We start from the raw sequence: 13,600 nt of genomic DNA on the forward strand, positions 1-13,600 counted from the left end.
CAAGAGCTAGATAACATTCTTCAGGGAGGATAGGCTTAAGTTTGTATGAAGAAATGGTAAAAGAGTTGATGTGACTCATGTACACATGTGTATGTAAATCCAGTCTCATGTTTAGTTTGATTTAACAGAACCTGATTCAGTAAAGGATTCCTTACCAATCAAATCCTGCAGGTGCAAAAGAAAATGTGGTTGTGAAGACCAGATCGGTGGATGTTGATGAGCACAAGGCGGAGACAGTTGGTGGAAAAGGACAGAAGCGTAAGAGATCGTCTGCACCAAAGGTGGAATCGGAAGCAAAGATTGCTCGTAAGAAACGTAGGGAAGAGAAGAAGAAAGTCAAAGAGGAGAAAAAACTACAACAGAAGCAAAAACGAGCTGTGGGCATCATCACACGCAAGGTGTTCACTTGGAGTCCAGCGGAGGATAGTCTGGTAAGCTGGTTTGAGCTTTGATAGGCGCAGGCTTGGGCTAAGCTGGGTTAGATTGGTGTGTGAGTGGAGTAGAGTTGGGTTTGGTTAGAGTGGATTAGGGGTGGGTTTGGCCTACGCTGGGATAGATTGGGTGTGAGTGGAAAGAATTGGGTTTGGTAAGAGTGGGTTTTGGGTGGGCTTGGGCTAGACTGGGTTAGATTGAGGTGTGAGTGGAGAGAGTTGGGTTTGGTTAGAGTGAATTAGGGGTGGATTTGGCCTACGCTGGGATAGATTGGGTGTGAGTGGAAAGAATTGGGTTTGGTAAGAGTGGGTTTTGGGTGGGCTTGGGCTAGACTGGGATAGATTGAGGTGTGAGTGGAGAGAGTTGGGTTTGGTTAGAGTGAATTAGGGGTGGATTTGGCCTATGCTGGCATAGATTGGGTGTGAGTGGAAAGAATTGGGTTTGGTAAGAGTGGGTTTTGGGTGGGTTTGGGTGGGCTTGGGCTAGACTGGGTTAGATTGAGGTGTGAGTGGAGAGAGTTGGGTTTGGTCAGACTGAGTGGGTAAGGGGCTGGCTTGGGCTAGGTTGAGTTAGCTGGGGTGTGAGTGGGGAAAGATGGGTTGGTTAGCCACAGTGGGTTTGTTTAGTGTTTTGATGAGTTCATTTTCTCAGGCTACATGTAGATTAGAAGGGCAAAGTAGATTTAGATGAGATTTGATAGATGGTCTTAAGTTAAGGTGTTTTTTGTTCCTATGGTGATCACATTCCATCACTGGAACTTTGTTGGCTTCAATCTGGATACTTCATTGGAGTTAGGTTGATACTCCTTTCTGAAGGTCTTAGTTTGGCTCTACATCTTTTGACAGCTACTCCTATGTAAAGTTGCCTCAGCACTTCTCAACAGAGACAAGGCCATTACCAGCTTCATCTCCTGGGAGACGGTGCAACAGGTGTTTTCCAAGAAAGTTCCTGTAAGCAGTTGATATTTATCATACGTACTACTAGCAAATCAAGTCTGTGGTCTCTCCATAGTATTCCATCTAGGTGCAGCGTGGAGATTTTGTAATGGAGTTGTTTTCTGTCCTTCGTTGACAGAATGCTATTAATCTGGAAATGAAGGATGCAGGAGTGCTCGCTAAACGATCTACTCGTCTCATGCACCACCCAGAGTTCCGCATGAACTTCCGTGTGTGCCTAGGGGAGGTCAAAGAAGACAAGGTGAGGTTAAATTAATTATAGCCACACTTCGCCATTAACAGGTTGAGTGGTTAATCATAGCCACACTTCGCCATTAACAGGTTGAGTGATTAATCATAGCCACACTCCGCCATTAACAGGTTGAGTGGTTAATCATAGCCACACTCCACTGTTAACAGGTTGAGTGGTTAATCATAGCCACACTGCACTGTTAACAGGTTGAGTGGTTAATCATAGCTACACTCTGCTGTTAACAGGTTAGTGGTTAATCACAGCCTCACTCCGCAGTTAACAGGTTGAGTGCTTAATCATAGCTACACTCTGTTGTTAACAGGTTAGTGGTTAATCACAGCCTCACTCCGCAGTTAACAGGTTGAGTGGTTAATCATAGCTACACTCCACTGTTAACAAGTTCAGTGCCTTTGTGCAACCTTACGTTGAAACAAGTTCTGTAATGTATCCAAATATTGAGGTTTTTTCCTGTTTTGAAAATGCAGGCCTTTTTGGATAGTATCAAACCACGACCAGACAGGTGTTTTCAAACTGTTGCTGAGGAATATGAAGAGCTCCTTGACCGACTCCAGGCAAAATTCACGTAAATCAGCCATTTCTGTTTTGTTGAAATTTTTCTGGAAAAATAACCCCTCCACTATTTGATATTTAGTTAGCTGTGAAATACTTTATATTTACGAGTCACTATTTGCTCATGATTTTAGTAGCAATGTGCATTTGACTAACGAATACTGAGAATAGCTTAAAAATGTTTGCAAGTTACAGTTATGCATGGGATAAAGATTTCTGTATTCTAAATGAATACATTTTTCCAAAGTACGATCAGTTCTAGCATGTCAACAATTAGTGAAAGATTTCTGCAAGATAAATGCTCCTAATGCTCCATTGCGTATTTCTGAATTTGCGCAGAGAAGACTTGTTATATCCATTGTGGATGTTAAAGGAATACTCCAGAAAATATCCCTGAACATAAACTTTCAATAGGATTGTTTCTCAGTTTTTATTGAGAGAAGTTGCAGAATTGCCGTTGCTCTGGGTTGATACCAAACCAGAGACTTAAAACAGTGAAAAACAGAGGAATATGTAAACATGATCTTTCCTTTAAGATAACCATGCGAACCAATTTCCTGTGACAGGTTTGTGGATGGGTTCAACAACATTCTACCTGATGACATCCCCAGTCTCCATAGCAACTATTCTGTAGTGCCCATGGCTCAAATGGATTCCACCAACAAGGTGTTCTTCAAAGATGAGAATGCCACTGACTTGAGGAGACTTACGTTGCATACCATATTAATGGTGAGGAATCAACGTTGGACAGCCACTGGTGACCAATGTGGGGAGGCCAGTACCCCATTCTCAACCGGGGGCGGCCCCCTCCCCCATTCTTGGAAAGTCCTATAGTGAGACAGGGCTTAACCCTAACACTCCTCAATCCTTCACCTGTTGGAGGACTGTTAGGGTTAATGGATCTGTCTATTAATGGCTGATACCCGATGGTCTTACAACTGCCCCTCCCTCTAGTTTGAAAATCTCTCCAGCCCCATTGTGGACACCCTCAAAATCAAAACCTTTCCTTCATTATTAACTTGCTGTACCCTTGCTGATGTTTATAATTAATTGTGAAATATTTGTGTTGTTTGTCTCACGTAGATCACACTGAATACCCAGTCTTGTAGTGACTACAATGCAAGATTGGTCTTTAATCTGTTTAATCAATATGATGAGAGCTTGCTACATGATGTCTTTCTCTTCTGTAGAACACAGGGCGTTGTCAGTCGTAACGTAAGTGACCTTTGGTGACCTTTGCCACATTAGTTTCATTGTCGATGTCATAGGTGCCCCTAGATCCAAGTCCATTCTTAGGGTCAAACATGCCACACAGTCTGTCGTCAAATTTGCGTGAATTGCGAAGTGGCTTTAAACATGGAGACAAACACAAAGTGCTTATGTTGGTATTCAGAGGACATTCCAAAGTGGTTCTTTTCTCAAGTTCCCCTTCACATCAAAATGTTAAGTATCACTGTCAATGTAAAACATGTCTGACGTATAGTGCTTCTGATTGGCAAAAGTTGCACAAATAAACCAGTGACAACAGATCGCTCCCTTTTTGAGGGGTTTTTAGCATGTCACTTTAAAGAGCTGAATACAGCAAACTAGCCTCATGTACCAAACTGGGTATGTCCAAATCAATTGGCTATGGCTTATATTATTACACATGTGTATAAGAAGTAGCCACAGTTGATAGTCACTTTCTTCCATAGGTTCACATATTGTTTTCAGTCACAGCCATTTGATTTTGACTTTGCTTTTTAGACATCACAGACAACATTGTACCTGTCCATTCCTGCAACAATTTAAACCAGCTAACAGAAATTCATGCAAGGTATAATTATACTTAGCAAAATTAGCAGAATGTCACTTACAAGCAGGGTACATGCAGTGGCATTTGACTGCTAACCTGTTTTTACTAATTTTGGCAAATTAATATTTGAGCTAAGAAACTTTTTAAAATCAATCCTGATCTATTGCAGAAAGCAGCCAAGCGAAGGTTTGCTGGTTGCCTGCCTGTGAAGCATCATCTATCCCCTACATACTTCAAGCTCTTCAAGAAGAGTATGCCACAGGAACTACCAAGTGAAGCCACTAACTGCTATCGGAAGTTACAGAAATCAGGTTACTGATAACTGACATGACACATTCATGACCTCATTGCCTTGTTGCCAGGGAGGGAACCTTAGGAGGCAGATTTTGTGTCACTATCCATTCCGTGTCCTGCATGTCATCACTATTTTTACCATGAGACACTTTGGTCCACAATCATGGTTTTTGTTTTTTCAAATTTCTGTTTTTAGCAAAATCATCTTGAGTATGTAAAGCCTACAATTTGGCGTAATCATTATTTACTAAAACCAATGGAAATCAGCCAAATCATGATGATCAATGTGGGGCAAATTTCAATTATTCCGCATTTTGCGTTTTCACGAAGAGGCAAATTTGACGCCAGAAATGTATACAAAGGTAACAATTTTGCACCTGGCACATGCTATAGCACAGTAGCACTTGTTTTCACGAATAGATAAAAGTCACATGAATGTTATTGTTTTCACAAAGAGGCAAATTTGTTTGTTTACTAAATAAACAATTCCAATGGACTTCTATAAATGTTTTTGGCAGTGTTGTGTCATTTAAGATCTCCTCTTTCCTTAAGTAGCTTTGGTTAAGTCAAAGCTAAATACTGGGGAAATAAGCTTTTGAAAAAGAGACCAACTTCAAATACGATTTTCTCAAAACCAAGGTTTTACTCTCTGAAGAGAAATTTTCCTCTTTGCCTGGTATCATATCCCTCCACTTCACCATGGATGTGTCTAAATGACTTGGAATTACATAAGATACTCAGTTCATGCTTGATTATGTTCATATTTGTAGCTCATAGGGATTTCTTTCCCAATCTTTGAACAGATATTAGTCATTGCTAAGTTACTTGCTAAGCCAATAATTTGCTTTCTACCCTTCAAAGGGTATATACCTCATATGACCTTTTGATTTCATGACCTTTGGATCACACATGACCTCTTAAAGTCTGTATTTGCTACATAGCATGTTCTACACACAGCATATGCTTATTTACGTACGTGTACTTATGAAATAAGAGTCAATTATACTGCATGCTAATTGTATGCTGTGTTTATTGTTGATGTTGAACTTTTCAGCTCCCAAAGAAGATGTATCTTTCCCCAATGTCACCTGCGGAGCCTGTGCATGTCAGATATTCCTGATATCAACAGACCAGGTTCAGTAAAAGTATTTTTGTGTCTTGCGAAGAATAACAGTGTGCATTTTGCCTGCTTTTCTCATATAGATTTTGTCTTTACAAATTGTTTTGTGTTACCATTAAAACTAAGAAAACCTTTTTTAGAATACTTAAAATGGTATGTCTTTTGTCAAGATGATCAGACGTATAGGAGGAAATGCACGATTTTGAAGTGTATCCACAAACATCACAGACCTTTGTAAATCCTTCTGGAGATAGTGTAAGGTATTGCCACACTGAGAAAGTTACAGGCCAGTCAGAGAGTTTTCCAACATCAATGCACCAGGATGATAGGTTCATGGATTTTGGCCAACTTGTATCAAAGCTTCTATCTAATAAAGGCTCTCAACTGTACTTGTTACATTATGTTAGCTATATTGGCTCTGATTTGAAGCAAGTTTTTGGGCATAAAATGGGTTTCTACCTCTTTGTCACCACTGCGTTATTCAATGTCTCTTATTTCTAAGTTGACCTTATTTCAACATTGAAATCGTACGCTAAACAGATAATTTAATGTGAATTTACATAGTGATTTTTGTCCACTCACAGGTTAATTGCAAAATCATCATACCCAAGAAAGTAATTGTCTTGGACAGTACTCTGATTGACCAGACCTTTCTACAAAAGAGTGGACTGCTGAAGAAAGATGGAGACTCCTCAGACTCTGACAGTGACTCTGAAGATGACACAGACGATGAGGAGGATGAAGAAGAGGAACAAGATGGAGACGAGAGGACAGACATTCAGGTGGATGTGAAAAGGGTTGTTGATCGTACTTCCCAGGGAATAGGAGTGAGAGACAGTGGACAGAGTGTTGTAGGAGTCAGATTTGAAGATGAAGATGATAAAGACAAGACTTCTATAATGGCTGAACCAATGGGAGATCAGTCGCTTGTGGTTAATCTTGGAAATTCTGCAATCAGCAACACAGATGATGAAAATGTCATGGATAAACTGAATGAACTTGCTGAGGGTGTATCGAGCACAAATGTGGATCAACAGCCATCTGATACGACAGAAAGCCAGATGCCTTCATTCCAGCAATCTGTCAGAGACATGGACCACTGCTACTTTCAGACCATTAACCAACCTGCCGTGAGTTGCTCAGGAGATCGGGAAGTTTGTCGTGAGGATACTTTACCACCCTGTGAAAGCACTTTGAGTGGAGCTGGGGATGCTTCAAGTATTGCCAGCCAAGAAGCAAAGAGTTCTGATTTACAACCAACTGCACAAGCTGCTATCATTCAAAAGAAAACCGTCAGTACATCCTTTAGTCATCAGGAGGTTGCAAGTCTGGATAAGGTTAACCTCAAACCTCAGCTACGTAATGCTACAATGAAGTGCCTCACAGCCTCACAGAGTTCTTTCACCAAGTGGATGATTGTTCAAGGCCTGTATGCTCCAGGGGTCTGTGGACGGAGAATCTCTGCACTCCAGGACAACATCGCTTTAAATGCCTTCAACATAAAGCTTCACATGAAAGAAACAAACCCTGTATGTCGTGGTGAAGCTCATCAAGAATTCCGCCCCTGTGCAAGTCTCCTAGAGTACCTGCTCAGACCTTGTGAAAAAATTGTGCAAATGGAGCCTTTCTGTAAGTCATCAGATTTCTCTCAAGAAGCTTCCTACCTTGACGAGTTGTGCAAAGGCAAGGTTATCAAACAGGAAATGGCCAGTTCTCAAGAACTTACAAAGAGGTAATTACTTTTTGGGCTACAAAAATTTATGTTATAGTTTATCCAACAACTATTTTTAAACCAATATCTAAAGTATAAAATGTTTTTTATTGTGGTATTTGGGTTTTTTGCTATTCTATTTTATCATTTCTTGTGGTCTAGAGGCTACAGGTTTGATGTACGTTCTTAAACCACTTCCTGCCAGGGACCCCGGAATCGGAGACGTATGCTTTATATGCGTGGCCGGGGTCTCCGAACTCGGACAAAGGAAACAGGGCCCTGTAACAAAAGACCGTACTCCAAACAAAAGACCAGGCTGCTGGGCATTACCGACATTTTTCACTCTCAAAAGTGGTGATAATCAAGCCTGGTTTTGAAACCGTATACCAGGGTTTGGGGTATTGAGAGCAAGCGGATTACCACCGGGGACAAAAGCGCTTCACCACCGCAACGATGAGTCACACAGCACCGCTGTGTGCTAATCTGGCCCCTATTGAAAAGAGGTCAGCAGTGCACTGAGCCAGGTTCGTGAACAAAAGACAGTTATACAACATCGCACAATCTGGGCTATGTTTACAAGGCTGCAGGCCTGGTTGATATACTCGGGCGTCAATGAAGGTTACCTGTCAACTTAGAGTTGTGCCTAAAGATTACTTTGTGCGGCTATAAACGACCGTTAAATGAAATGATGAATTTTTGAAGGATTTTACATTTACATTTGATTGTTCACATTTGCTCTCATTTTGCTTCAAGGATAGGCGTCACTTTATTCACTTTCCCACCATAAAGCATGTATCAAATTATAACTTCTTCTAGTTTATTAATCTTATTGATCCTGTTTAGTAGCTGATAGGCATTTATGGTTTATATAAGCAGATTAGATCATAGTGGCACTTACTGATTTTTTACCAATCATTCTTGCTTTGTTTGATTACCTTAAAGAGAGTGCTTACTCATTTTTTTTGTGTGTTTGAATCAAAGATTCATTGAGAACGGTCTGGATATGACTTCAACATCTGTCGTCATCCAAATTTATGAAAAGATCACAGAAGCTGGGTTCCATGGAATGGTCGTGGAGGAAGTGAAAAGGATTGTGGGAAGGATAACAGCGGGAAGCACTGTCGGAATACCTTTGGAGAAATGCATCACTATGTTACTCGAACAGCATATGGTATGTCACTGATTGTCCCTAAGTCTAATTTAATGGCACAGTACAGTTAGAGGTATTTACTTGAATAAAACTGAATAATTTGTAACTATATGTTTTATTAAAAAAGGATCTCTTAACAACTTAACCCACTCAATATCTGGCATGGTGACTGTATTTCTGTAAGCATAATACTCAAAGCTGTCTTACTCCTTAAAGAAAATCATACTTAATATCTCTAAGTGGAGTCCTACGGTATTTCTGTTTTGTTAGGACATGAGGATGATTCTCTTTTTACACTTACTAGTTCATGAGACAAATTGCACTCTCGATTATATGAGGGTGTCTTAGTGAGTGACTTGCACATCGTGAAGAAAACGTACTTGTAGTGTTTTTAACAAATTTTTAATTTGTCTTGTTTAAAGATATCAACACATTCTCCGTTTGCATAAGGATGTCTCGCTAATTTTGCGGTGGACTCTTTTTGTTCAGATAGTGGAAGTGGGTGCCAATGATCTCCGCTTAGTTGCTACAAAACATGCTTCGCTGTGGATGGTCCATTCACAGAAACTTGTCAACCGTATCCAATGTGCTGATTCCAGCTCTCACACAAAGAGACCATGTCTTGACAAACCTTCAGATATTGGTACAGATGCACCTTCAAGTAGTAGCATGGTAGAAAAGGAGATAAGGAATATTGAGACTGTTGATTTAACTGAGGATCCATTTGAGAATATCTCAAAGTCTGGACCAGGTCAAAGGTTAAGTCCTGTGTCTGGGTCAAGTCAAGCAGCTGAAGTCATTCCACAGGATGACAACTGCGGTCAAGGGTCACAGGTCAAAGGTGATCAGGAGGTCACAATTATACAGTCCCCTGAAAATGTAACTGAAGAGATTGAAGAGGTTGTAGAGGACGGCATAGCAGCAGTAAAGCAAGGATCAGATGGTACTCAGGTAGCAACTTCAGCAGGTGGACACCCATCAACTGATTCAGATCCTAGTAGAGCAACCAAGAGGAAGTTTGCCAAGGTCTTTGAGGGGTAAGAAGCAACTGTCAATAATGAGATGTGTTACTTGTGTGGTCAAGTTCACTGATCAGCCACTAATTGTTTTGAGATAACCTTATAAAAATTATGTGCAACACTGTGCCGAAAACTTGATTTGAAAATAAGAAATGTGCATTACCCAGTAGTCTTTCAGAGCATTCAGCTTGAGTCTTATTTTGGTTCAACCTTTTAAACAAAGTGTCTCAGGCTACTCATACCAAAAAGACAAAAGAGCTGGGCAACTTTGTGACCTTTTTCAAATATTTTGTTACATTAAATGAAGTCAACGTTACATAGAAATGTTACTGTACTCCCATCAATAAAAACTAGCACAGGAGCTGTCGGTAACACCAGTTGTTACATAAAGGTTAAAGCAACTTCTGTCAACTCGCTGTTATTGCAGAAACTATTCTTGTCCATTTCATTGTCCCTTTTAGCATCTATGAGCCTGTTGAGTTTGTCCCGTACCCGTGGCTGAAGATGGATGGTGAGGTAAATCAGCCAGAGCTAGTTCGAATAATTAAAGGTATCGTCCTCCAAATCTTGTCGGAGCCAGGCATCAAGGAATCGGAGATAGTCTACCGATTCAAGGATGTTTTCAGGAAGGTTCACATGCTCAAGCTCCTTCAGGTTTGTTTGGAATTCCCTTTGTTTTACATCATTTCATTGCAGGGGTATGATTTTGTAGGTTTTCCCACTCCCTAACAACTTTTGTTCTTTTCTGTTGCTCTTTTACCCTCTCTTTTTTTGTGTAATTTGGAAGCGTTTTCTTGCATCTCAGAACATCCGAGTTGGAAAAATTCTTCAGCCCTTAAGGAGACAAATCACATCCCACTTTACTGTCAGGAAAATGTCAATTTTATTCGGTTTTATTATTTCATTATGATTAAGTTTCTTTGCAAAATTGCTATATTTCGGTTGAGACTTATAACTTTCCCTTTTAATTTTCCTCTTGTAGATAATGTCAGATCTGGGCCTAATCACTAGGCACTGTGTAACCCTTCCCAAGCCAAAGCTATTTGGTACTGCTGAGACAAGGCCCCAGCCCAAAGTCTACTTCTACCAACCCACCATCAACTGTTTGGTGAAAATGGGAGCCTTGTTTGGTGATCAAGAATAAAAAAGAACTGAAGATAACAAGGGACATTGAGATTTACAAAATACATGCATAACAGTGAGCCATTGCAATATTCCAGCAGCACATTCCCAAAAATAAGCGTGTCCAAGGTCATTTGGCAACAGCAATATGTATACACAAGGTCTGTCCTATGAGCGCTGTCATGGATTGACACACACCCGTGCTTTGTCCTTGAAGGCCATTGACCTTTGAAATACATGTATCAAACTGGCTCATTGTAGGTTAAGGGTTTAGAAGCCAACATCAAGGCATTTAATGTTAACTGCTGTGATTTAAAATGTCACATCCTTCCAAGAGATTGATTTGCACCCTTTCACCTGAAAGAGATTATGTAATTAACAATGAAAGTGGGACCTCTTGTTTTTTAGAACTTAATATGATGTACTTTATTTTGATGTTATCAAGAAATGTGTCTTGTGGAACTGTCTCCTAAATGCGACTGTTCCTGTTCTTTTTGGAATACTTGATTTGGATTATAGCGCCTTTCCAGTGAGAAGCATTATTGTGAGTATGCAGGTGCCTGGCAGATCAATGGTCTAACATTAAAACACTTGAAGTTTTCAGGGCTGTTGTCAGTGGGAAATGTGTACATTTTAAAGAGCATTGATGTTCCTAACAAGTGTTTTCCAAGTATAACTGTTCCAGGCTTTTTGAATTAAAAGTGCTTAGTGATCTAATTTGACTTCATAAATTCTGTCTCTTGCATCTGGAATTTAAATTACTATGAGCATTAAATAAATCAAGGTAATTTTTGGAAAGTATTTTACTTATTGACTTGCAAAGATTTCTGTCTAACAAGTGGATTTATTCATTTCTCCTTTTCAGTAAGGGTAAATGTTTCAGTTTGCCTATGAATAAACTGGTTTAGAACATTAAAATATCCCATCCCAGTGATAATATTGCATCAAAAATATATTAGGAATAAACTTCATTTGTATATTTGTGTACAGTAAAGAAACCAAACTGATTTGTTTCGTGTGTATACCTTCTTTGGTTATATACTCAACATCAGTGATAAACACACAATTTTTTACAAAATTATGTATACATTTTATCCTTTTGTGAGTATACAGAAGCACATACAGGTGTTTAAGTGGGATATGAGTCGGGAATGTTGATTGTTTAAGCTGTTTTACTTAACCATTTTGTTTCTTGGCTTTATGACTTGACCAACAGTGAATCTGAGATATTGCCTGCCGAAAAAATGAAGATAATAGTGCCACTCACATGATTTAACTTTTTGTAAGGATCCATTGAAGTGGATACAGCGAAAGAGTGGTTTCAGGACGAAATGGGAGTGGGGGAAATTAAAATTTGGCAGTGCAATATAACCTTTTAATATGCATTTCTGAGGCTCAGATGAAGCAAAATAATTATTTTTATTTTCAAAAAGAAAATGTTGGGGGCAGTGGATGGGCTGGCATTATTCCTGGCAAAGTCTGTAAGTTAATCCTGGGCACAAGCCCAATTTGCATGTTTGTTGTCATGCTTTTTGTGCAACAGACTAACGGCAAATGATTGCAATAACTGTACACTGTTTCGCACTGATCTGGATCGAGATTGGTGATCGTTACGCAGGTTCGCACCATCCATTATGTGATATTTGGTGTCTGTGAACAAACGACGGGTCACGGGTTGCGATCAATCCCACTGAATAGTACAGATATCAGTGATTGATCCAGATCCTTGTGAAACAAACACGCTGCAGGCCGACAGGTTAAAAAGCGCTCTGGTTCAAAGACAGCTCCTCGATCGGTCCTCGATCGCACGTACGCAGGGGGGTCTACCTAGCTAGGAAAAAACCTAACCAGTCATTTTCTCCTCGGCTCATAAACGTGATAATCACACAAACGCCGAACAAAAACGGCTATCAGCCAAAGGGTTAGGTTTAGGTTTTATTATTTTGCATACATCTCGTGGCCTGAATGCCAAATTACATGTATTTTGCACGTTAAAAAGTAAAAACTAACACCAAATTAAATCACAACTAACAGTCACGGACTCAAATAATGCTGGGTTTATTCCTCCATGGTTTTACCTGTTTAAAACATCAATAAAGAAGGGTATAGGACTCTTCATGAATCTGGTCGCGGGAATGTGTGAGAGCTTCTGGCTATTTTTCAGCTGCATATGTTGTTCTAATCTTGTTGACGGTAACAATGAACAATTGCAAGTTCGACTGTTACTGAGTGTTAGAGCGAATTAAATTCAATGGACAGGTCTCGATCTTCCAGGGTTTCAAAATTACAGATTTTAAGATTGTCATCATAAGAGGCAGAGTGCCGGCCTAAGATCGTCTAAGTTCAAGTACACCGTCGCTCTCGGGCTCCTTGATTCAATTTCAGTGGACTATACCGTAAGACCCGAGTGCCAAATGACATCTGCATATTCAAATACCTGTTTAAATTATTTGGAAAAAGAAGTTGATTGAATTGACCACCATTTAACAAAATAATAAAGAATAAATGCCTTCGAGGAATTTATTTGTGAACTTGGAGCGTAGTAAAACGTAGCGGCATAAAAGTATTTGAGTGACCAATTCACAGTTCACGAGGCAGCCAACCGACGTACGTACGGGTATGCGCGTACATGTACATGTACATGTACACTGTACATGTACATGTACATACGTGCAGTTTTTAAAGGAAGAATCGGAAGTCCGGTGAATTCATTTTTGCGTTTAAAAAAGTTTGTAATACTATGGCCTCCCATCATTTCTTGAAATTACTTTCCTCCTCGGTTTTGTTTGTGACACGTTTACCCTCTTATCCAGGCAAGTACTACCACAACCTGAAGGACTGGAAAAAACGAGGTGGGGGGGGGGGCCTACATGTATAATTATTGTTCCCGGTCTGGGTTCATAACCTACGCGTCAAATAATGCAAAACAAGCCAGGCTGCAGGACGCGACCTTAAAGGCTCCCTTAGTGCAATCAATTTACCATAAAACCACCTAGCCTACTAATACTTTGTGGTCATTTCTGTAGCAAAACTTACGTTTGGAAAGTAAATTATTCGATAGTTCGTGAGGTAAAAAGACAAAAACTACGAAAACTTGTTGTTTCTCCAAAAGATACCAACGAAAAGGGTACATTCGAACCAAATGTAATTCGGTTTGTTATTGAATTATTTAATATACATGAACATGCCAGAGGAATGG

General features: G+C 39.9%; 1 protein-coding gene across 2 annotated transcripts in view; it reads left to right on the forward strand.

Moving 5' to 3' along the window:
• The window catches only part of LOC110988243 (general transcription factor 3C polypeptide 1-like), a 25,472-nt gene extending 14,068 nt beyond the window's left edge, over nucleotides 1-11,404 (forward strand). For both annotated transcript variants that reach the window (XM_022251576.2, XM_022251578.2), the window contains exons 23-35: nucleotides 172-431; nucleotides 1,278-1,382; nucleotides 1,507-1,629; nucleotides 2,106-2,203; nucleotides 2,757-2,919; nucleotides 3,274-3,405; nucleotides 4,155-4,296; nucleotides 5,334-5,413; nucleotides 5,984-7,131; nucleotides 8,092-8,281; nucleotides 8,750-9,297; nucleotides 9,741-9,933; nucleotides 10,262-11,404. In XM_022251576.2, coding sequence (XP_022107268.2) covers nucleotides 172-431; nucleotides 1,278-1,382; nucleotides 1,507-1,629; nucleotides 2,106-2,203; nucleotides 2,757-2,919; nucleotides 3,274-3,405; nucleotides 4,155-4,296; nucleotides 5,334-5,413; nucleotides 5,984-7,131; nucleotides 8,092-8,281; nucleotides 8,750-9,297; nucleotides 9,741-9,933; nucleotides 10,262-10,423 — 3,344 coding nt within the window. In that variant the 3' untranslated portion in view covers nucleotides 10,424-11,404. The remainder of the gene's footprint in view (nucleotides 1-171; nucleotides 432-1,277; nucleotides 1,383-1,506; nucleotides 1,630-2,105; nucleotides 2,204-2,756; nucleotides 2,920-3,273; nucleotides 3,406-4,154; nucleotides 4,297-5,333; nucleotides 5,414-5,983; nucleotides 7,132-8,091; nucleotides 8,282-8,749; nucleotides 9,298-9,740; nucleotides 9,934-10,261) is intronic.
• Nucleotides 11,405-13,600: the final 2,196 nt, after the last annotated feature.

This window comes from Acanthaster planci, linkage group LG04, assembly GCF_054643075.1.
Source record: "Acanthaster planci isolate LZ-2023a linkage group LG04, COTS_SCS, whole genome shotgun sequence".
In the NCBI taxonomy this organism is placed as follows: domain Eukaryota; kingdom Metazoa; phylum Echinodermata; class Asteroidea; order Valvatida; family Acanthasteridae; genus Acanthaster; species Acanthaster planci.